This window comes from Antrostomus carolinensis, unplaced genomic scaffold (assembly GCF_000700745.2).
Source record: "Antrostomus carolinensis isolate BGI_N321 unplaced genomic scaffold, ASM70074v2 scaffold21683, whole genome shotgun sequence".
NCBI classification, from domain to species: Eukaryota; Metazoa; Chordata; class Aves; order Caprimulgiformes; family Caprimulgidae; genus Antrostomus; species Antrostomus carolinensis.
The window spans coordinates 4,394-25,638 of record NW_010306130.1 but is presented as its reverse complement, the minus strand read 5'-3'; the positions used below and the strand labels follow the sequence as shown (position 1 = coordinate 25,638).

The window sequence follows — 21,245 nt, the reverse complement described above, 5'->3', positions numbered from 1 at the left end:
ACCAGCCTCCTTTGGATCTACCAAAAATGGTGCTTCCACATGAAGAAACAGTCTCTGTAGCAGTGCCATCAGCTCAGTGTTTCAAAAGTAGCTACCAGAATGCTCTTGCTGACTGGAGAATTTTGATCTGTGGGGCTGTTCAGACAGTTCCGAGTTGGTGTCACCGCGGGCGGTGCTGTAACTGACCACAACATCTAGTTCAGATGCTTTGCGGCTGAATTTAAAAAAATAATAATTTTTTTTTACTCTTCTTCCTCCTTGTGATCTTTCTCATTTGCTTTATAAAGGCCCATTTTCAAGATAATATCTCTAAACAGAGATGTTTTTGCTGCCAGGGGTGATATGGAATGGTCTCTGCAGTAGTGAGAAGAGAAGGTCTAGTATAGGTAATTCTGAAGGAAAAGGAGATGAGTGTACCACAGAGAACCCGAGGACTTTGGATTTGTCATCTTTAAGCATGAGATAGTGATTAAATGTCTTAATTTTTAAAAAGTGGGTGACTGGCTTGCATTGCTTTGTGTTGACAGGGTTTTTTTTAATGTTGTTATTATATATCTGGCCCCTTACTGTGTTACAGTTACATGACATCTCTTAGGAGAAAGAACTTGTCCAAGTATTCTTGCTTAGACATCTGTCTGACAAATCCCAGCTACTGCTAACGTCACTTAGACTGTCCTGTTGCTATTCTGGAACCAAGAATTTGGGCAAAGGTGCTGGGAAAACAGGGTTACTACGGGAGGACTGAAAGTTCATAATAGTTCTCCTGGACTTTGTTAGCCAAAGTTTGCCTTGTCCGAGACACTTTCGTTGGACTCTTGGATACGACCAAGCTGGTGAAAGCTGATATTTTACTGGCTGACTTCTGAGCTGGTGATTGTTCCTGGGTCATGTGGCGTCACACAGACTTAGGAAAGCACGTACCGAGCTGTGCTTTGGCTTGACACAGGGCTCGGTGCATTTGGCTTATGAAGAAGGTAAACCCTAGACATAAATAGCTTGTGACTTGGTGCTTCTATACATGATAGCAGGAGCTGGGCAACAGTTGCAAAGAGTTCTTAGGCAGTAGGAAGAAAGAAGAAAGTTCCCCTGAGGTCTACAACTTCACAAGCAGGTCTCCTTAGAAAAACCCAAAGAAATGCATCTTGCAGAATATTGTTGAAAAAAGATCAGAAGGTAACTTGGGCCATTGTCATCTTGCCCCAGACAGCTCTCTGCTCAGCCTGGTCCAGTGGTCTGTTATGGTTGTAGCTTACTGGGGCTTTTAAATATTTCTCCCATACAGTCATGTAAATAAGATACTACTTATTTGTCAAGAGTAAAAATTGAAAAGTTTTTATTATTATTATTATTTATTTTTTTAGTTGTGGGGGTTTTGGATTCCCCCCCTCCCCCTTAGAAGTTGTGCATATATTTGGAAACTGTTACTGTGGATCTTCTCAGTGGGTTGTTTGGTTTGGTTTGGTTTTTTTAATTAGGTTTAGACAAACACTCAAAACATTTCTTTCACTGTTTCCTTAAAAACTCAGTCTTGATTATTGGCCATGGTTTAGTTGGTCTGCATGTTAATATTCTGGAGTCACTGTAACTGGTTGGTCTTGCTGCGTTTGAATTGAAATGCAGAACAATGTTCTACATCAGGAGGTGTGGTGATGCAGGTAATCCCATCTCTGTTAGGAAGCTAGCTGCTCGAGTTAGTACCAGCATTTCCAGATGCAGGTTCTGGCAGAGTGTGTCACAGACATTGGAGAACCTGAATGGATGTGCTCAGCAGTCACTTGTCTGAACCTGAGTAGGAAATGGAGTAATTTATCTTAGGAAAAAAAAAGAAAAAAAAAGTCTGGTTTTGATAAATAGTGATCTCATCTCAACATGTGCCTGTTTTTTATGTCTTATTTTCTCTTAAGTAGTTATTTTCTCTTAATAAGTAGTTTCTAAATGGTCTTTTTTCTTTATTTTTTTCCAGTGTTACACAGGGCCATATTTCCCTTGCTTTAACCTGGCCAGCACGGTTTTGGATCTTGGCCCACTACTTCCACCTGTGTCATGACACGTTTAAAAATGAGCATCCTCCTCCTTGTTGTGGGTGCCAAGTTTAACTCTAAGCATTGCTGCTCCACTGAGTGGCAAGAAGACGTTTATCAGACAAATTGGTTGGCTAAATGGATAGACAACTTAATGTCTTCAGACTGCCGTGTCTTTCAGGGTGTTTGCACATCAATTTGTAGCCACAGCAGAAAGAATCAGTTCTGTGCAGATGGAAAGACAAACCCCCTAGCATTCAGTCTGTGCAGCAGTGCCTCTGCCGCTCGGTGGATATACAGAAGAACGTTAACAGGTGTTGTTCTTTGCCTTGTATCTACAAGGAGATCAAGTTCAGGGAGAACATGACAGGATGAATCTCAGTATTCGTGTCACAGTCTGTTACCCTGGGCCACAACCACTAGCAAGAGGACTGTCCTTAACATGGAAGCGATGGACGCACTGGCATTTGTTCTAACAGCCTCTGTGAAGCCTGGAGAACTAAAATTAGATTCAGCCAAGAGATTGGATTCCTTCTGTGGTGACATGTCTATATAAGGTTAACTGCTGGCTTCCATGGGGCTCTGTTGATGGCCATTAAGAACTGTACTTAAATGAAGCCACATTTACATATTTGTAGCACTTTAGTGGCTAGAGCTGGGAGATAACAGTAGTGAATATATATCCCTTGCAGATGTCTGCAGGGAGCCACTGGTTTCCACTTGCACCTTAAATTTCATGAAACTTTTAGTTTTAAAATGTTACACTTGAACAAATAGTCCTGCCAGCACTACTTTGCTCAAAACTCTTGAGGCTGAGTTCCAGGCCATTAAGTTATTGTCTTGCTGTCATCAGTAGATAGAATATGCATGTGAACAAAAAAAAAAACATGTAAAGAAGATCCCAGCAGTGACTGTAGCTCAGGATATTTACAAATGTGCGTGTGTTGCTGGCTCATTAGTCAGCTCTTCCTCAGAGTCCTGCATATGCTGGGATTTTGCAATGCAGATGAAACTGGGCAGGGAGCGTGTCCTGTGCCTTATGGTTTGGAGTGCTGCACGTAGCTTATGCATGCTGTGGGTGCTGCTGATGGAGAAGGTTTAGAAGTTCAGGTGCAAGGGTGGGTGAGCACTTGTGATGTGAGTACAGACAGGAATTCTTGAGTTCAGGTACTCTGGTGAGTAATGTCTGTCTGTCTTTCTTTTACCGTAGTTCTGGTCCAAAATTCAACAGTGCCATCAGAGGGAAGATTGGTCTGCCTCACAGCATCAAATTAAGGTTTCTGAGTTTTCTCTATTTTTTTATTGGGATATTAATAGTCTTTAAAATCAGACTGGTATGTTTGAAGGTTTTCTTGTAATCTTATTCATCTCTCTTCATAGCAGACGACGCTCCAGAAGCAAAAGTCCCTTCAGAAAAGACAAGAGCCCTGTTAGGTAGGAATTTTTACACACATTTGGGTTTGTGGGTTGTGGGGGGGTTTTTTGTCTAATTGGAGTTGGAGAGGTAAAGGTGAAATAATGCATGACTAGTTGCTCACCAGCTTCAACTCACAAGTAATGCTGGAGTTCGTTCAGAAAGGCCATGAGAGGAGAGCATTGAAAATACATTGCTTTCTCCCCATGTCATAAATTACCTCTCCTCCCTCAATAACAGTGTGCAACTGTAAATAATGGCTGTTTGCAAAACATGTCTTGCTTTGCTTTTTGTGTTTCTGTGTTCTTACCATTTTTCCTGTTAATTGTCATTTAAATGAGCTAGCTTTTCTGGTAAATGTTACTTAATAATCTTAAGTACTGAATGGAAAAGTACTGTACAAATGTTTCTTTTCCCTATTCCATATATATTGATGTTATTTGTAGAGAAGCGAGGTGCCTCTGAAATCCAGGAGGTGTTTATCCACTCTTAGGCTTCTCATTTAAGGGAATTGGATTTAGATAGCTGCTAATGAGATTATTATCTAAATTAATGCAATTAAATTTAACCAATCTTGCTTTTTTTAATTATTAGCAAACCCTTACTAAGGTAATTTAGTTTAAATTGTTCTTGTGTATTCTCAGTGATTTTTTTAGAAAAATATATAAAAATATAAATACCTATTACATGATTGGAAACTGAGTCCAGGATCCAGCATGCTAATTCTGTCCTGTACTTAAGTACAAGTTGGAGTTTTTTAGATTTGAACACCTGAAAAGTAGTGCATCTGATTTCAGGTAGTGAACAGTATCGAATTAAAATTAATCTTGTGCTTCTGGTATCAAGGACGAGATTAATTACTCACTATTCATACTTTTTAGAGTTAACAAGCTGAAACTGAAAAATGAGAACTCTGTAGATATCAGTATCGTTTACACAGCAGCTGTAGTGACTCTGAAGTGACTGATTAGGTGTTAAAGAGTTTCCAAAGCCACCAAAAAAAGAAGTTGTACTACTTGTCTGAGAGTTCAGACAGCTGAACTGTGCTAATTAATCCCGTTTTCCTTTGTTTTCCTGTCCTTCCATCTCATCTTTTTGACTGCAGGCTGCCTAGTGGTAGTTACCTGCTCTGGACAGTAGTGAAATGGCATCTCTGTTTAGCTGGGGCTTCTCTACAATTTTCCAATGATATTTAATGCTTATAGTTGAAACTGGATACTTAGTTGTGTTAAAGTAGTAATTGTATTATTATAATATTAACATTAAATGTTCCCTTCAGTTCTTGACCTGAAGACCTGAATTATCTTGACCTGAATTATCTGCTTTAATATGGGAGGTGCTTTTTTCCCCCATCAGACTTCAAAGTACTGATTATTTAAAGTTTCCTGCATGATCCAGAGATGAGTTACCTTAATTCAGATTATTTTTTAACTGAACTTTCCTCTTTCCAGAGAACCTATTGATAATCTTACCCCTGAAGAGAGGGATGCTCGAACAGTATTCTGCATGCAGCTGGCTGCAAGAATTCGACCAAGAGACCTGGAAGAATTTTTCTCTACAGTAGGGAAGGTAATGGATGGGGAGGTTAAAATGATTCTGAATACTTCATCAGGCTGTCCTAGTACAGGATTAATATTCTGCAGAATTGTAAGCAGGTGGTTTTCTGGAGCTTCCTGTACAGGTGAAAGGGGGAATGAATGACAAGCAGCTAATTCTTAAAGGCTCTGAACATGAGAACGTAGTTTATCAGGAGTTCATTGTTCAGCATTTGATGTGATGAAAAACATGGCACAGCAATTCTGATTCAACAACTCAATTTTTCTCAAGTTCCAGTCTTTTGCAGATAGGCCTGCCAGTTACAGAGTAATTTAAAAATTAGTTTAACTTTTAATTTTGAAAAACTGTATTTGTTCCATCAGCTGTAAGGTTCTGGCTTAAAGCGTTACAGTTCTGCAGGTGCCCCTGTTCCTGTAGGATGCTACATTTTACTTTGGCAGCTTTTAATCCTAGCTTGCCTCAGGGTTATGTTTGTTAAGATAGCTTTGTGCTACTCTAGATTTGTGGCATAATTGCAATGCCATTGGCTTGGAAAGGAATTGTCTGGTTATTAATTCCTTTCTGAGCAGTGGACTGCATTCAGGTATTTTTCCCTTGATGTCTGACAGCATTTCTGTACTTTCAGGTTCGTGATGTGCGAATGATTTCCGATAGAAATTCCAGGCGCTCAAAGGGAATTGCTTATGTAGAATTTGTTGATGTTAGTTCAGTGCCTCTGGCAATAGGACTGACTGGACAGAGAGTCTTGGGGGTACCAATCATCGTACAGGCATCGCAGGTAAGGAGCTGGAAACCTCTGGTTTATTCATGTTGAGTGGTGCCTCTTTTATCTTGCTGAAAAACTTGCTGTTAGAAGATTTGATTACCATTGAATATTTGGAAAACCTTTTCAAGAGTTATTATTTAAGCTAATTATATATGGACATTTGTATCCCAGACAGACAAATTAAAGCAATTCAAAGTGATATAATGCATGTTGAAAATAGATGTTAAGAAAGTAGTAATAGTGAAGCTGTAATAGTGTTACAGAACTGTAGTATATTATGTATGCTTCCCAGCAGATGTAAACAGTAAACTGTTCATTTACTAGACACAAGATAGAATTCCACATGAAGCTGCTCAATTTGAAGCCTTTTGGAAACTGTGTCTGTCTCTCTACTTCGTCATGGGCTTGGATTTTGTAGATTTTAAAGTCTTAATGGATAGCGAGCAGATTATACAACAGCTTGTATTTTTTGGTGAATCTAGTTTTAATCTGGTAGATGTATAGTGCATATGTTAGGATTTTTTATGAAATTCTCACTGAAGGCGAGTTTTTCTTTTTTCCTTAGGCAGAGAAGAACAGAGCAGCAGCAATGGCAAATAACCTGCAGAAGGGCAGTGCTGGTCCTATGAGACTCTATGTGGGATCATTACACTTTAACATAACTGAAGATATGCTTAGAGGAATTTTTGAGCCATTTGGCAGGGTAAATTTTATTTTGACATGTTGTGTTATGATAGTTTATCTGAAAAACCTAGATTACTTATTGAGCACTCACAGCTTCTGGAAATAATTCAGCTTCACACCTGCAAAACATTTGTTTCTTTTTCTTGCTCTTCTGTGCCTGTGCTATCTACAAGCCTTTAGATACATAATTAGTATTGGAGAACAAATGAGAACCTTGATTTGTGATGTGGTCCAGTGATTTTTGAATGGCAGGTCTTATGAAGGGAAGCTGAGAATTCAGTGAGTACCTAAAATTACAAAACAAAAGAAACACACGCACAAAACTGCAAACAAACAAAAATCAAAGAACCATAACCAAACAAAAAATCCCTGTTATGTCCTGCTTCTGCAGCTTGTAAATATCCCCCCCTCCCTGCCCAGCAATGTGATTGTGAATGGGGGTCCATTTCACAGGGTAAAACACAAAAGCCCCAGATCAAGTCTGTGACTGTAGCAGTTTCATTTGTTTCTGAGGATCTCTGCTGAAGTTTTAGCTCCCGTTGTTACCATGAACTGGCAGCGTGTCCCTGACAGCTCTGACACAGGCCTCTTGTCACTCCTGATCGTTAAGCCCCAGTCTGTGGTGTGGTGATATGACAGAGTTATGGAAGTGAGCAGATCAGATCTGGAGTTTCTAGTGGAGTCATAATGAATATTTGTTAGCCCTGCTGTGCTAACTAAGGTACCATGGGTATATCATCATGAGATAGTGGGAAAAGTGAGGTATTTCATGTGCTGCTTAATGCAGAAAAAAGAAACTTGTCAAGTCCATTGATGTTCTTTCGTACTATCTTTGGACGTTAACCCTGCCTCGTACATACTCTAACAGTGGTTTTCAGATGCCTTATTCAGATTCAGTCTGTGTATCCCTTTAATTCTGTTGTGCAAAAGCCTGGAAAATTGCAGCAACTTATTAAATGTTAATCCATGTGGGCTGTTCTTGTTTTGTTTTCTCTCAAGGTCTGGCAGTAGGATTAATGTAGTTTGGGAGGCTTACGTGTGGAGCTGTGAAGGTTTTTCCTTCTCCTGATTCCATATACTCCAGTCTTAAACTCAATTCTTCCTCTTATTTCTGTTGCTGTCACTTCCCAACACTGTTTTATGGCTCATGGATGACTTACTAATATGTTTTAAATTCAGATCTGATATGCCAACAATTATTTAAAATATGCACCCTTTTTTTTTAAAACTGCTGGTCAAAGTCATGCAAAGTCATTCTATTACCTTGTAAAATGGAGTTTCTCGGTGTATGAGATGCCATGACTAAATGTTTCATTTAGGATTTGATGATGTCTGCACGTTCATTGTCTGCTAGAATGTTGCATCAGGACCAAGTCTCTGCCTGTAGCTGGACTCAGAGGAGAAATTGTACATCCCCCATATGTTTGCCTGCTTCTGGTTTAGTTTAAAACTCTGTATCTAGCTGCCTGTACACTGATTTTGACTTGAGGAAGGAATGAGGACCTGATTAAAAAAAAAAAGTGGTTTCACATTCATATATGTATATTTCACAGGGCTGTATTCAGGTTTTGTTTTGGTATCTTGTGGTTTGTTCCAAAATGTCTGATAATAAACAGCTTTATTCTTATTTTTAGATTGAAAGCATTCAGCTGATGATGGACAGTGAGACTGGGCGCTCAAAAGGATATGGATTTATTACGGTATGACCAGAATTGCCAGACTTCTTAGATCATTTCTGAGTGTAACCTTCCCTTGTAGTAATATAGCTTACTCAGCAGTCTCTGTTAAGTCTCATCTTAGAAATGTGATGTTGCAAGACGTGAACAATGACCTTTGTTTCTACCAGTTCTTTGTGGTTGAACAGTGCGTATGACCACTGTTTGTGGTCAGTGCCTGGTAAAGCAGTGCTGTCCTCTGCAGGCAAAGATGCTAGTGAAGGCTGGCGTTTTCACAGTGCTGGGAAAGTTATTGAATTTGATCTTTTTAGCATCTAAAATGTATTTTCCTCTAAAACTTCTAGTTGAAAACATCTTTCCTCTTTACCCTCACATCTATAATTTTGTGAACTTGGGTTTCTTGACTGACCTGGCAGTTTGTCATATTGGGGGTGGGGAGAGAATATTTGATGGTTTTAACACTGACAGAAATTTCATGTTTAATTTGATGTTACACAGCACAGAGCAGAATATCCGTTGGGAATAGCCAGTAAATGCATGGCAGTTAGAAGGTTACAAAGGAAGTGACTGTCATTCTTGGAAGGTGTTGAAAGATAACCGCAGCCATGACTTACCTGATTGCAGTGTCTATATATGCTCTAGCTTCAACAGTGATACATAAATATATTCTTACCCAAACAGGAGAAAGTAAATACCCAATCTTGTGTGTGCTCAGTTTAAATGGGAAATACAAAGCACGTTGAAGTTGGCTTGTAGCTATTGTTACCTTAAATGTAGTGTTTCTTGTGTTTACATAACTGTAGGTATTACACGGAGTGCAAACGTTGCTGGATGATGTGGGCAGTGTTAGTGAATTTATATTTTTCCAATCCACAGTTCTCAGACTCTGAGTGTGCCAAAAAGGCCTTGGAACAACTCAACGGATTTGAACTGGCTGGTAGGCCAATGAAAGTGGGACACGTAACCGAGCGTACTGATGCTTCCAGTGCTAGTTCCTTTTTGGACAGTGATGAGTTGGAGCGAACTGGAATTGACTTGGGAACAACTGGTCGCCTTCAGTTGATGGCAAGACTTGCAGAAGGTATGTGTGATGATTAATAGCAAGTGTGTGAAAATACAGAAGCCTGCAGTATTTGAAATAATACCCCACAGAATATTATGCTAATGCATGTAGTGGTATTTTTGAGCTTTTGACAACAGTAAAGTTTTCTGCTACTCCTGTTACTGCATCCCTGACTGAGTGAAAAGTGCTTGCTACAGCGTGTGTTCGTGTTCTGTGCTAGGTACTGGTTTGCAGATTCCTCCAGCTGCACAGCAGGCGCTGCAGATGAGCGGGTCTTTGGCCTTTGGAGCTGTGGCAGGTAAGGAATGATGACCTGTTTATCTTTCAAATTATGGTTTCGAGACACGAGGTACTTAACTACATTTTGTGATCTTTTAAAATGAGAACATAGGTATTACAGCATGTTATACAAACTGTGAAGTGTTGCAAACCCATGAGCAAATAAACAGTGACAGTATATGACAGCTTTGATGGGCATGATTCACTTTGCCTTGGTTTCAGCAAATGTGTTATAGTTCACTTAATTCATCCCAAGCCTTCAGCTTTTTCTCTTTACTATTCCCTGTATTAATGGGAACTTCTATGTTCTACTGCAGTGTAAATGTTGACTGTTAAAAATGACAGGCTCACAATTTTAAGGGGTTTGACCCTTTTGAAAAAACAGCTGTACTAGGGGCAAGAAGGTTATTAGGAAGGACTTCATGGGGGACACGGCAACTAAGACTACAGTAGCACTGGGTTTGTACAGTGAATGTCCTGTTCTGGTGAGGAAGGACACTGCAGCAAGGGATTTGTGTGTTGCTTGGAACTGGCTATTCCTTGTGTCTTCTGCAAGTGGGTATGTTGGGAGTGTTGCTGAGACTATTTTGTTGCGAGAGGGAGTGACATTGAGGATGTGATTGCTGCTGCTAGTTCATAACTGGCCTAAACAATCTGTTCAAGAGATCTTCAGAACTAGAGCAATGAGGAACCTCTCGCAGAAGATTAGGAACTTAGAGTGGAATTTCTTCTTGTTATTTTTTATTAATACAAAACCAAAGGATGTGAAACTGTCATAGCAGTAGAAAAGACTTGAATGTCACAAATAACTAGATGCTGGAATGTGCGAGAAGTGTCAGGAAACCAACAAAAAATAGGTGGCATTGTTTTGTTTGTCTTCCAGCAGAGTTTGTGACAGATGTGATTCAGACTTAAAATGCACCTGAATCATGTTACTGAGTGCAGATGCACTTCTCTGAGAAGAGCATACATATGAAACTGTAGACAGTTGCTAAAAGAATATCAGAGTCTTTCTATAGATACACCCTTGGAAGGAAAAGAAAAAAAATAATGGGTTGAGGAATAATATGGTTTTTTTCTACTTAAGAAGAAAAAAGATGAAAAAGACACAGTGGCAAGGAAAAAGCATATCTAGTCCAGAAAGAGAAGGAAAGGTAAACAACACTAAAATTAGATCACCTTTAATGTGGTTGATAAAGTGGTGTGACAGTCTTGCTTGGAAACAGGTCTAGTCAATGAAAAATGAGAGAAATAGTTTTTAAAACCACCAGTCCTTTCCCCACCCCCATATTTGAAACAAACAAGCTGAACAAATCCAAACTCCCCAAATTGGGAACATGGCCAAAAAAGTCTGACACAGCTGAACTGTTCGGATAGCGTGGAATCAGTATGAGACAACGTGGCTGTGGAGGAATAAATGCTAAGGCTGAATGCAGGTCTTTGAAGAATGTGCATGTTTAGTAACTGCAGAAATAAAAGCAGCAGGAGAAGCATTGTTTATTCCACTTGTACTGTACAAAAGGAATAATGCAGACATGCAACTTAAGTAACTTTGGAAAAGATAAAGTTTTTTTACTACGATAAAGTCATGAGCTATCCCCAAAGTGAGATTTGGTTATGGATTAAAGATCTCTTTACTCTTGTTAGAGAAAATTACTACCAGGAATTGTGTCATTATGGGAGACTTTAACTTCCCTGATACAGATTGGAGAAGAATTACTAGTAATAATGGTGGGGCCCAGATATTCCTGGATGTGATATCCGACAAATTTCTTCATCAAACACTCACTGACTCATGAAGAGGGGATGCTATTTTAAACTCAATTTGGTAAGTAATGAAGATGTTATGGATGAGAATAGAAATTACCATTGACTTGAGGGATCATGAGTTGCTCAAGTTTAAATGGAAGGATAAACAAAACAGGTCTGTAACTAAGGCTTCTGATTTCTAAAGTGCTGGTCAAAGAAACAAGGCAATAAAGTCATCTGGTCTAAGCAGCTTGGGTGTTTGAACAGTCAGGATGTTAAAAGTTCCTCAGTTCCAAATTGCTAATGCTATATTGCATCAGAAAGAAAAAAACAGTCCTGTTAAAAATGGGCTCCACACCGAACTGGGTGATTAACTACCCCAAAAGAAATAAGAAATAAGCACAGAGGCTATGAAGAACAGGAAAAAGGATTGATAACAATGTTTTTAGTTTAGGAAATAAATAAAATTAGAATTGCAGTGAGATTGAGTTAGACCTTGTGAAAGGCATGAATGCATAGATGAAGATGTACCAACTTTCAAAGAAAACAAAAAGGAAGTGGGGCTGAGGTTTAATGAAAAAATACTCCTCAAGATGTTTCAGAAGAATCTCATTGCCTCAGCTTGTAGTGGGGAACACTGGTCATCGAGTTTGGGGAAGGTAAGATGGGCATATGGATTAAAAAAAAAAATTATTCACAAGGTAGAAGCAAAGATAAAAGTAAGAGCTGAACATGCTCAGTGGAGAGTCGTAAGAAAACTCCCATCGAAATAAGTGGGGGAATAGTTACATGACATATGAGGTCTGGTATTGCCAATAAATATTTTAAGTCTGTGATACAATACATAGCTGGAACATCTAATTCTAAATTACCTACACTTAAAAGGAAGGAGGAGGAACGTAATCTGTCCAGTTTACAGTCTGTTACTCTGACTTCACTTCTCTCCATCAGCAGTCATACTAAAGATGGGTAAACTGGAGAGTGCTATTATATTATAGCATAGTCCCAGAGAAACTGCAGCTAAAGACTTAATCTTTGACAAAACTGACTTTCCTAGACAGAGGAGAAGCAGCAGAACTCCTCTCTTTCAACTTTTGACTTGTGTCATTTGGAAGTCAATAAGCTGGAGAAGTGAGTAGTACAAGTTGTACAAGATGTGTAAGAAGCTGCCTCAAAGAAAGAGGGGGTTTTTTTCAGGTGAAGCTGGCAAGGTTAGATGCTGTTGTTGAAACCAGAGTTCAGGTGTTGGGCTGATCTTGTTTAATATTTACCTCAATAACAATGGTCAACAAGAGTAGGAATGAGGTGAGTAAATACAGAGGTGCTGTCAGTAAGGAATCCTTGGGGTGTTGTACATTGTTCACCTATTCAGCATTGAAGCAAACTCGAGTTATATAGCCTGGGAGCTTAGCAGTGAAAGATGGCCGAGGAGGAGGGAAATACCTAAATACTCCAGTCTATCAGTGAGTATCAGCTGTCAGCGTGGTGCCTTTCCAAAAGGGTAAGTGCGTTCCTCGAGGCAGTGTACTTGAGCATCGCAGATGTAACGTACACATTCATGAACAGTTCTGGTCACCCATGTACAAGATGGGTTGAATCAAACTAAAATAAGGAAGCTGAAGACTTAGTTTTACAGGAGACCTGAGAACCTGGACATTTATTCATGTGGAGAAAATTCCAGCAGGAAAAAGAATTGAAGCTAAACAGTTGTAGCTGTACTTTGTGTTCTGTAGTATATTGTCTGAAAATCTGAAACTTAAAATAACCATGAGGCTATAGAACATTGTTCTAATGCTTTGTGGGACCAAACATTTCTTTCTTTTGGGAAGGAACTATCTGTTTATGAAAAAGATTGAGATAATGTGCTGCAGTAGAGGGGCAAATAGATATTATCATCCAGGACCTCTGTTTGATCTGCTGTTCTGTTGTGAGTAACTACTTAAAAAACTGGGGAATACTTGGCAGGCTTTTTTATTTAATGCTAGCTGTGCTTTGAAGTAAACATGCAACTTCATTTTAAGCCCTGCAGTGCTTTGGTAGATAATTCTGTATTTCTGCTTTCTCTGTATCAAGCATGGACTTAGTCATGCTAAACTCGCTACTCTTACAGATTATATATACAGAGCATACTGAAAAAGTTACTTTGATCTTGTCAGATGTATTCATTTTAGTTTCCACATGCTATTTAAAATAGGGAAGAATAAGAGTTGACAGAGAAGAGCGATGATGAATTTCTAACTTTTGAGTGAATTTAGAAGTGAGAGGAGAGGACTGTTCAGTCATGAGCAACAAGAAAATGCAGTTAGCTGATGAAAGATTTGGTGGACAGGGGATTATGTTTCAGAGGTGGTAGATAATTAACCTGTGAAACTTGTTGCCACAAGAGACTGCTGATCTCTGTGTTTAGAGCAGATTTGACTTTTGGCCCTAGACAGAGTTTGAACTGGTGATCTGTGTAGATCTACTGCAGGTGGTCTGGAGCATTCAGCTGCAGAGCCCCAGGCTGGCTGCCATGTGGTGAGTTCAGCTGTACATGATGCCTATGTGCAATTGTGTCAGAATTGCAGAGGGAAAAGTCTCTGTCCTTGTCTGACTAGAGTGGTTCAGGAGATTTGGGGTTTGATTCTTTTTTTAAAACACATTTTTTAACAAAAACATTAGAGTAGTAATTGACTGGGTAATGAGTTACAGATTTGGCCAAATCCATGCAGTTTCTGCAGAGAATACAGGCTAAGAGAGTCTTCCCCAGTGTGGTGTTTCTCACTCTGTGGAGCTGAGGATTTCTTTCGTGTTCAGATCCAGATGAAAAACATGCTAAATGCAGCCAGCTGGTGTTACAGCTCAGCCTTGGGAGCTTGCTCCACACATCACCCATTTTTCAATATGGTTCTTCTATGGAAGACACTTGAGGAAACTTGCCTTCAGGGCTCTCACTGCCTAATACTTAGAGCAAAAAAAAAATCACTCCTGCTGGTCCCCCAGTGTTGTGGAAGAGAGTTTATTAAAAAGGGAAAAGGTATGTTGCTACCTGGTACCTCCAGGTATTTCCACGTAAGCTTGGAAGCTTCTGTGGGGTCCATCACTTCACTGCTTTCTGAACAAGTGAATTAAGATGATGGTTAAATTTAGTCTTCTAACTCCTTGTGTTCCTGTGAATTCAGTTGGAACATAAGTGAAGAGGCTTATGCTAATATTTCTTGCATTCTGAAGTTTTCTGTTGATTTAAAGATGTCAGGTATTGGAGTTGTGTAGCTGGAAATGGTTAGAAAGTCTGTGTTCCCTTGCCTTCAAATCAGGGCAGCTCTATGTTATTAAACAAGTATTTAGTGTTTTATTGGCAAATTAAATGTTCTGAACACTTGAAAATGTTTTGAATTTGAAAAATACCAAATTAACTTGTGTTGCTATGAAATTTATATGAAAAGATAACAGCTGAAGTATCACCTTATTCTACTTGAAATTAAAGTAGGTAACTGTTTTTAGAATGTCACGTTTGGGTAACTGTGAGTTTAAATCCTTTCTGTTAGTAAACATGCCAAACTTCTAATGCCTGTAAGAATTGCTGTAGGTTTTTTCTCATGGGACAAAGTTAAGTCTTATAAGGAGTTCGAGCACAGCAAAGGCAGGGTGGAAACGATACATTGAATTAAAGGACGTGATCATGTCTTCCTTTGAAGGTATTGTTTCTCTTTGAAATATGCTTACCTTTGTGGTCATGGGATCTCCATCAAGTACAGAATATTCCAGCTAAGAAGCTGAAATTAGTGAAATTACTCACAACTAGAGAGGAACAGTGAGAGTGGGTTGAGGTACTTGAACAAGCTCTTAACCACAAAAATACAAGCTAAACAACCTGGCAGGTAATGATACAATAATGCTGGCAAGTGTACTGATTAACTTCTGTATATTTTTCTTTAGATTTGCAAACGAGACTATCTCAGCAGAATGAAGGTAAAGTAGCATTTGATATGTAACTTGTCACCAATAGGTTTTGTTACAGATGTAAGTGAAATGCTTCTGATGTAGAGTTTGCCAGCAGCCTGTGTTGGTGTCTGGAGGAATCATACTGTGTGTTGATTATTGACTGAAAATAACAGAATGGATGTTAAATATTTTGCCTTTTCTTTGTAGCGTTTCCTCAGTGTTGGTAACGTTCCCCAGCTATATGTTAGTCCTAGAAAGCCTGTGGGTTTGTGGTTTTGTTTGTGGGTTTAGGTGTGGTTGGGTGTGGGGTTTTTTCTTGCCTTACAGGTAGGGACTAGAGGGGTCATTTGGGAATCAGGAGGTTGGGGTTACTGTCCCTGGATTCGTTACCATCTTACTCTGGCTGCGCAGCCCTTCACGTCTACCTATGTAGAGAGAGGGTGGCTGTTACTTCAGCTAAATTAACAGAAGCTTGTAGCCTGTAGGCCAGTGCTTATCTTTAATTAAAAAGATGTACTGTGATGATGTGCAGCAGTAAATGACAAGTAATAATTTCATTAAGAGTATAGATCTATTCTGCAGTTACAGTGTGTATAATTTTAATTCTCAAATAGACAAAAGTATGGATATGCTTTTTTGAAGGATAGTTCAATGTCCTTAAAATACATTTTGAGAATTCTCAAAGATGTCTATCACTTCTGTGAAGTTGGATGGAGTGGTGCCACTCACTCCTGAGCTGCTGCTTGGCTTCCATGAGGAGAAAATAATTAAAGGTGCTGCTGGCATACAACTTGGAGAATTTTTAGATGCATGTGAAGGTGCATGTGTCTGCATTTAAATGTTTAAACTGAAAATGTACCAATATCAATGTACAGGATTATCTTTTCAGTTTAAACTGTAGCTATGTTATCTGTGCTATTTTCTGTATTCATCAATGAAAAATGTCTATATTGTAAATAGTGTCTAGTTACAAGTTTTGCTTTTCTGCCTTCAGTTTTCTGATTAGTTAGAACTGTTGCTATTATGGCTGAATTTTGGGATTTTAAAGAATATATAGAAGATACTAATTTAAATTGGATCCACATGCAGCGGGTTCTTAGATTTCTTACTGGGGTTTTTTTTTTCCATTACAACAGTTCTGGCTGCAGCTGCTTCTGTACAGCCACTTGCAACACAGTGCTTCCAGCTTTCCAACATGTTTAATCCTCAAACGTAAGTGATTTATCTCTGTCTGTTACTGTTTGGCGTTTGTTGATGACTTTAACATCTGAGAAAGGAATCTGAATGTTGCAGAGGTTTTTTTGAGGGGTTTTGCAGCAGATTTTGTCTTAAGTGATAATTCCGTCTCTATCCTGTTCCTCTACCCCCTACAGTGAAGAAGAAGCTGGCTGGGATACAGAAATTAAAGATGATGTGATCGAGGAATGTAACAAACACGGAGGAGTTATCCACATCTATGTAGACAAAAACTCAGCTCAGGTATGCCTGGTTCCCAGGAGACACTGAGGAGTTTGGGGATTTTTGTTGCTTTGAGGGAGCATTACAAATACTTTTTTTTTTCCCCCTAAATGGAATCTAAACTTCCTGAAGTTACTTTGCAGTTTTTGCAGAATTGTAGGTGGTTCCCTCCTGTTTTGAGTCACTGTTTGTAAATCAAATGCAGGTGTGAGAGCAGTTCTCTGGTGCTGCAGTCTGCTCTTACAGATTCACACAGCTGGAGTTACTGTGGAAATACAGGCTGAAGAGTAGTGACCTCTTTAATTCTGGCATTTGGCTTTTCCCTTAAGCTGTGCATTTTCCCAAAAAGCCAGGGCTGTCCAGTTTCCTCTGTTTCTAGGGAAGAGAGGCTTTAGCACAAGGATCACCCTGCTCCAGCAGACTTGAGATGTGCTGTTAAATGTGTGCCTAATCCTGTGTTGGAAACAGTTGTGTTCAGGAGTGATGTGCAGGTCTTGCTGTGGGCAGTAGGAGCTCCTAGAGTAACAAGAAAAAAGGGCTGCTGGTGCAGACTCACTGGTTAATGCCTGTTTGAGGGGCTCTCAGCCTGCATCTTGAAAAAGCTGATATAATACATTTTTCTTCTGTGTTCGCTTGGTTTACAGAATCTCCAGACTCGTTCTCTCTTCCCCTGTATTTCAGCTCTTAGAACATAACCTGTGGAATATCTGTAAAGAGATGATGTGACTTTCTTGAACCCCTTTTATCTAGAATTCACAGCCCAAATTGAAGTACAGTTTTCAAATGCTCTCATAGTCAGATTAATTTCTAACCATCAGACCCTGTAAGTGTCCTGTTGTGTTTCATTCTATTGTGCGAGCCTGAAATCTACACTCCTGCCCCTGACAGTTGCTTAAATGGGATTGTTCTGCCCTGGTAGTGCACTTGGCACTCACAAATCTTTGTTAATGTTGTGCTGCTTCTCCAGAAGACTCCTGCCACCTGAAACCTTTCATGTGGATTACTGAGATGTCAGATAATAGAGGAGCTGCAGTCCAGTACATAAAACAACATACAAACTTCCTGAGCAGTTTTTAATCTTCATGATCAGTGCTGTGTTGGACTGCTGGGCTGATGGGAGGTAGAAACCTTTCCCGCACTACATTAGTCTTTACTGTCTTGGAGAAAACAAAAGTGTCCTTTGACAGGTGGCAAAAACCCTCCCTGAACAACTGAAAAAACCAACACACAAACCCCCCAAAAAATCACAACAGCCCTCAGCATCCTGCAGTGCCTCACATTGGTTCTGGTTCACGTTGGTGAGTGGATTTAAAAGAAAACCTACAGCTACGACGTCACAGTCTGTCAGCTGTATAGCTGTGTGATATGTGAAATCCATTTGTCACATGGCACAGCGATGACCCAGATATGAAATACCCACTGTTATTTAAAAATACTGTATTCAAACATAAGTTTCCACTGTGCTGTTCTGTTTTCCAGGCTGAGATTCTGGTCACGCTGTCTTTTAAGTGTTTTCATCCCCCATCTTTTTAAGGCTCTTTCCCAGACAGCCAGACTTCCCAGGCTAAGGGCTGTCAGTAATCAGCCGTGAAGATGTGATTTGTTGTGGGTGAGAAGATTGCAGTCCCATCTGAATCAGAGAATCACGGACTGGTCTGGGTTGGAAGGGACCTTAAAGCTCATCCAGTCCCAACCCCCCTGCCAGCAGCAGGGACACCTTCCACTAGACCAGGTTGCTCAAAGCCTCATCCAGCCTGGCCTTCAGCACTTCCAGGGAGGAGCAGCCACAGCTTCTCTGGCCAACCTGGGACAGCAAAGAATTTCTTCCTCACATCTCATCTCCATCTCCCCTCTGCCACTTTCAAGCCATTTCCCCTTGTTTTGTCATTAACTGCCCTTATAAAAAGTCCCTCCCCAGCCTTCCTGGAGCCCCTTCAGGTACTGGGAGGCCACTGGAAGGTCTCCCTGGAGCCTTCTCTTCTCCAGGCTGAACAGCCCCAACTCTCTCAGCCTGTCCTCACAGCAGAGCTGCTCCAGCCCTCGCATCATCCTTGTGGCCTCCTCTGGACTCATTCTAACCGCTCCATGTCCTTCTGCTGTTGGTGGCCCCAGGACTGGACACAGTACTTGCTCCATGTGGGGCCTTACGGGAGAGGAGTAGAGGGGAACCTGAACACGTGCTCTCGTGTACTGCACCTGTCTACACTGTGGTGTGTTGAGGAAAACTAAAGCTTCGTGTTGCTGCATCTCATTTCAAGATTTAAGCAGCTTGGGTGCCTTTGCCGGGGAGGCTGAGAACAGACCTGTGTTAATTGCTTAGTGCCTTAAACATCAGCCCTGATCTCAAGTTTCCCTGCTGAGAAGGAATTAGTTCACAGTGGGAAGAGTTAGTACAGGCTGGCAAAGGCTGCTAAGGGGAAGACTGCACTCTGTTTCTTTATATATTCTTTTCCTGTAAAATCTGTTTCAGCTAGAATCTGATCTGGTTCAGGAATTACTGCGAGTGTTCTGTTTTTATGCAGACAACCACAAAAACGTGCCCACATTACTGTGGGCATCTGTATGTCTTGCAGCTGTTGAGTGTGAATATTGCAGTACTCTGGGTTGGGCTGGATTAGTGCTTAATTGGCAGATAGAAAACTTCCAGTACATCTGGCAGAGTTAAAAGATGAGTCTGTCACTCTCATTAGATCCCATCTTGGGCTCTCCTGGCCCTGTTGCGATGGGTTTTTTCTCTTCAGTCTCGGTCCATGTTTAATTAAAGACAGACAGATGCTGAAGTTCATGTGAAGTGCTGGCATCCTTCCTACCCCGAGGAATGGAGAGTGCTTAATCCCCTTCAAACCCAGACTGGGAACTTGAATATCTCGTTGAGTATTTGTGGTTAAATGGATGATTTGCAGAACTCGATGGCCAGCCTGCAGTAGAGGCAGCCAAACTCCTGGTGCTTTTCTGTTCCGCCTGAGATTTGTAGTCAGGAGCCATTGGATACTCTCTTTGAAGAGTTGCCACAAGCAAGTGAGCAATCCAATACTTGTTGATTTCAGACCAAGCTCACGTTTGGTCTGTTTTGCAAAATCCTGTTTAGAGAAGTTTTGTGCTGAGATAACTGGCACAGGGTGGTAACGCTCGTCACTAAAAAACTGCCCACTGCTCCATCTTCTCGTGCGTTCTGCGTTACTGGGCGGTGTCAGTGGGAACACAGCGAGGCAGGTTTGTCTCCATCAGCCACGCCAAGGAAGTGGCTGTTGATGGGACGATGAGGGAGGTTTCTCGCTCTCCTAACGGACTGTAACACTTGTGTATTACAGGGCAACGTGTACGTCAAATGTCCTTCAATTGCTGCTGCCATCGCAGCTGTAAATGCATTGCATGGGAGGTGGTTTGCAGGTGAGTGCATTTCAGGTAGAGACATAATTTATTCATTAATTACACAAATCCTGTTTGGGTTTTTTTTAATTATTATTTTTTTAAATCTTCTGATTAGGTAAAATGATTACAGCAGCGTATGTACCTCTTCCAACATACCACAGCCTTTTCCCAGATTCCATGACTGCAACCCAACTACTGGTTCCTGTTCGACGATGAAGATGGATTTAGTCAGTTTTGTACATAGTTATTTTTTGGAGGAAGATTGAGTTATCTTTTATTTAGATAAAACTAAAGGAAAGGATTTAATGTCATTTTGTGTACACTTCCTGCTACCTTTAAAAATAAAATGAAGTAAGCAGAAATGCAGTGTGTTCATTCTCCCTAACTAGCATTTCCACTGTATACAAAGCTGTTGACTTGTTCTGCCTTGTAATTCTTGTACATTTACTAAGGTGATCTGTAGGAACTGAGATGTAGCTCATAGAAAACAAGTTCTCTGTAAAAGGCAGATGGGACATAATGACATTTTTAATGTTTCACAAGCCTTTCTTTTAATGCAGCGATTACATTTTACATTTCACTAAATGTAGGTGATCTGCTAAAGGTTAATATCGGAGATAGACTTTATGAAGGGACATATTTAGTGTTTTGTATAAATGGAAAATTCAAAAGGCTACTGAAAGCTGACTCTAGACAGACACTCAGCTTGCTTTGTGCTGAAAAATTGGTAAGAATAGAAGGACTGAAGGGTTTTATTTCTTGATGGTAACTTTTGATTAATGTATCTGTAAAAGTTTCTTTGTAAATACTGTGTGAGGTGTGTCTAAGTTTCCAAACAAAACGATCTCTGCATTTCCAGATAGGTCTCTATGTATGCAGTGTGGCACAGGTGAAGGATTTCAGCCGAGTCTGAAAATGGGTAGGAAATACAGAAACATGTTTTGTTCTGGTTGCATATAATCTTTGCTCTTTTTAAGCTCTGTGAGCTCTGAAATATATTTTTGGGTTACTTCAGTGTGTTTGACAAGACAGCTTGATATTTCTATCAAAGACTTTCATATTGCAACAATCTTTGTAAGAACCACTCAAATAAAATTCTCTTAAAAAGGCCTCCATGAAGCTTTGTTTTTCTGCTCCCCTGTTGTTGACTGAAGTGGCGTGTGCTGAAGCTTTGAAGGGTAGATGTTTGCAATTCCACTCCTCCAGGAGGGAGTGCAGGAGCTGGTTGCTGCTGTTTGGCTCTCCATGTGCTGCAGCCAGGGCTGTTATGGGCCGGGGGGGG

General features: G+C 40.2%; 1 protein-coding gene across 1 annotated transcript in view; it reads left to right on the top strand.

Moving 5' to 3' along the window:
• RBM39 (RNA binding motif protein 39) overlaps positions 1-21,073 on the top strand; it is a 28,770-nt gene extending 7,697 nt beyond the window's left edge. Inside the window, exons 4-17 of the mRNA XM_010165030.1 lie at positions 3,232-3,297; positions 3,402-3,455; positions 4,887-5,004; positions 5,618-5,770; positions 6,324-6,461; positions 8,077-8,142; positions 8,995-9,199; positions 9,402-9,479; positions 15,128-15,160; positions 16,270-16,345; positions 16,507-16,612; positions 19,903-19,981; positions 20,079-20,190; positions 20,827-21,073. Of these exons, the coding sequence (XP_010163332.1) occupies positions 3,232-3,297; positions 3,402-3,455; positions 4,887-5,004; positions 5,618-5,770; positions 6,324-6,461; positions 8,077-8,142; positions 8,995-9,199; positions 9,402-9,479; positions 15,128-15,160; positions 16,270-16,345; positions 16,507-16,612; positions 19,903-19,981; positions 20,079-20,179 (1,273 nt within the window). The 3' untranslated portion in view covers positions 20,180-20,190; positions 20,827-21,073. The remainder of the gene's footprint in view (positions 1-3,231; positions 3,298-3,401; positions 3,456-4,886; positions 5,005-5,617; positions 5,771-6,323; positions 6,462-8,076; positions 8,143-8,994; positions 9,200-9,401; positions 9,480-15,127; positions 15,161-16,269; positions 16,346-16,506; positions 16,613-19,902; positions 19,982-20,078; positions 20,191-20,826) is intronic.
• The last annotated feature ends 172 nt before the right edge of the window (positions 21,074-21,245 follow it).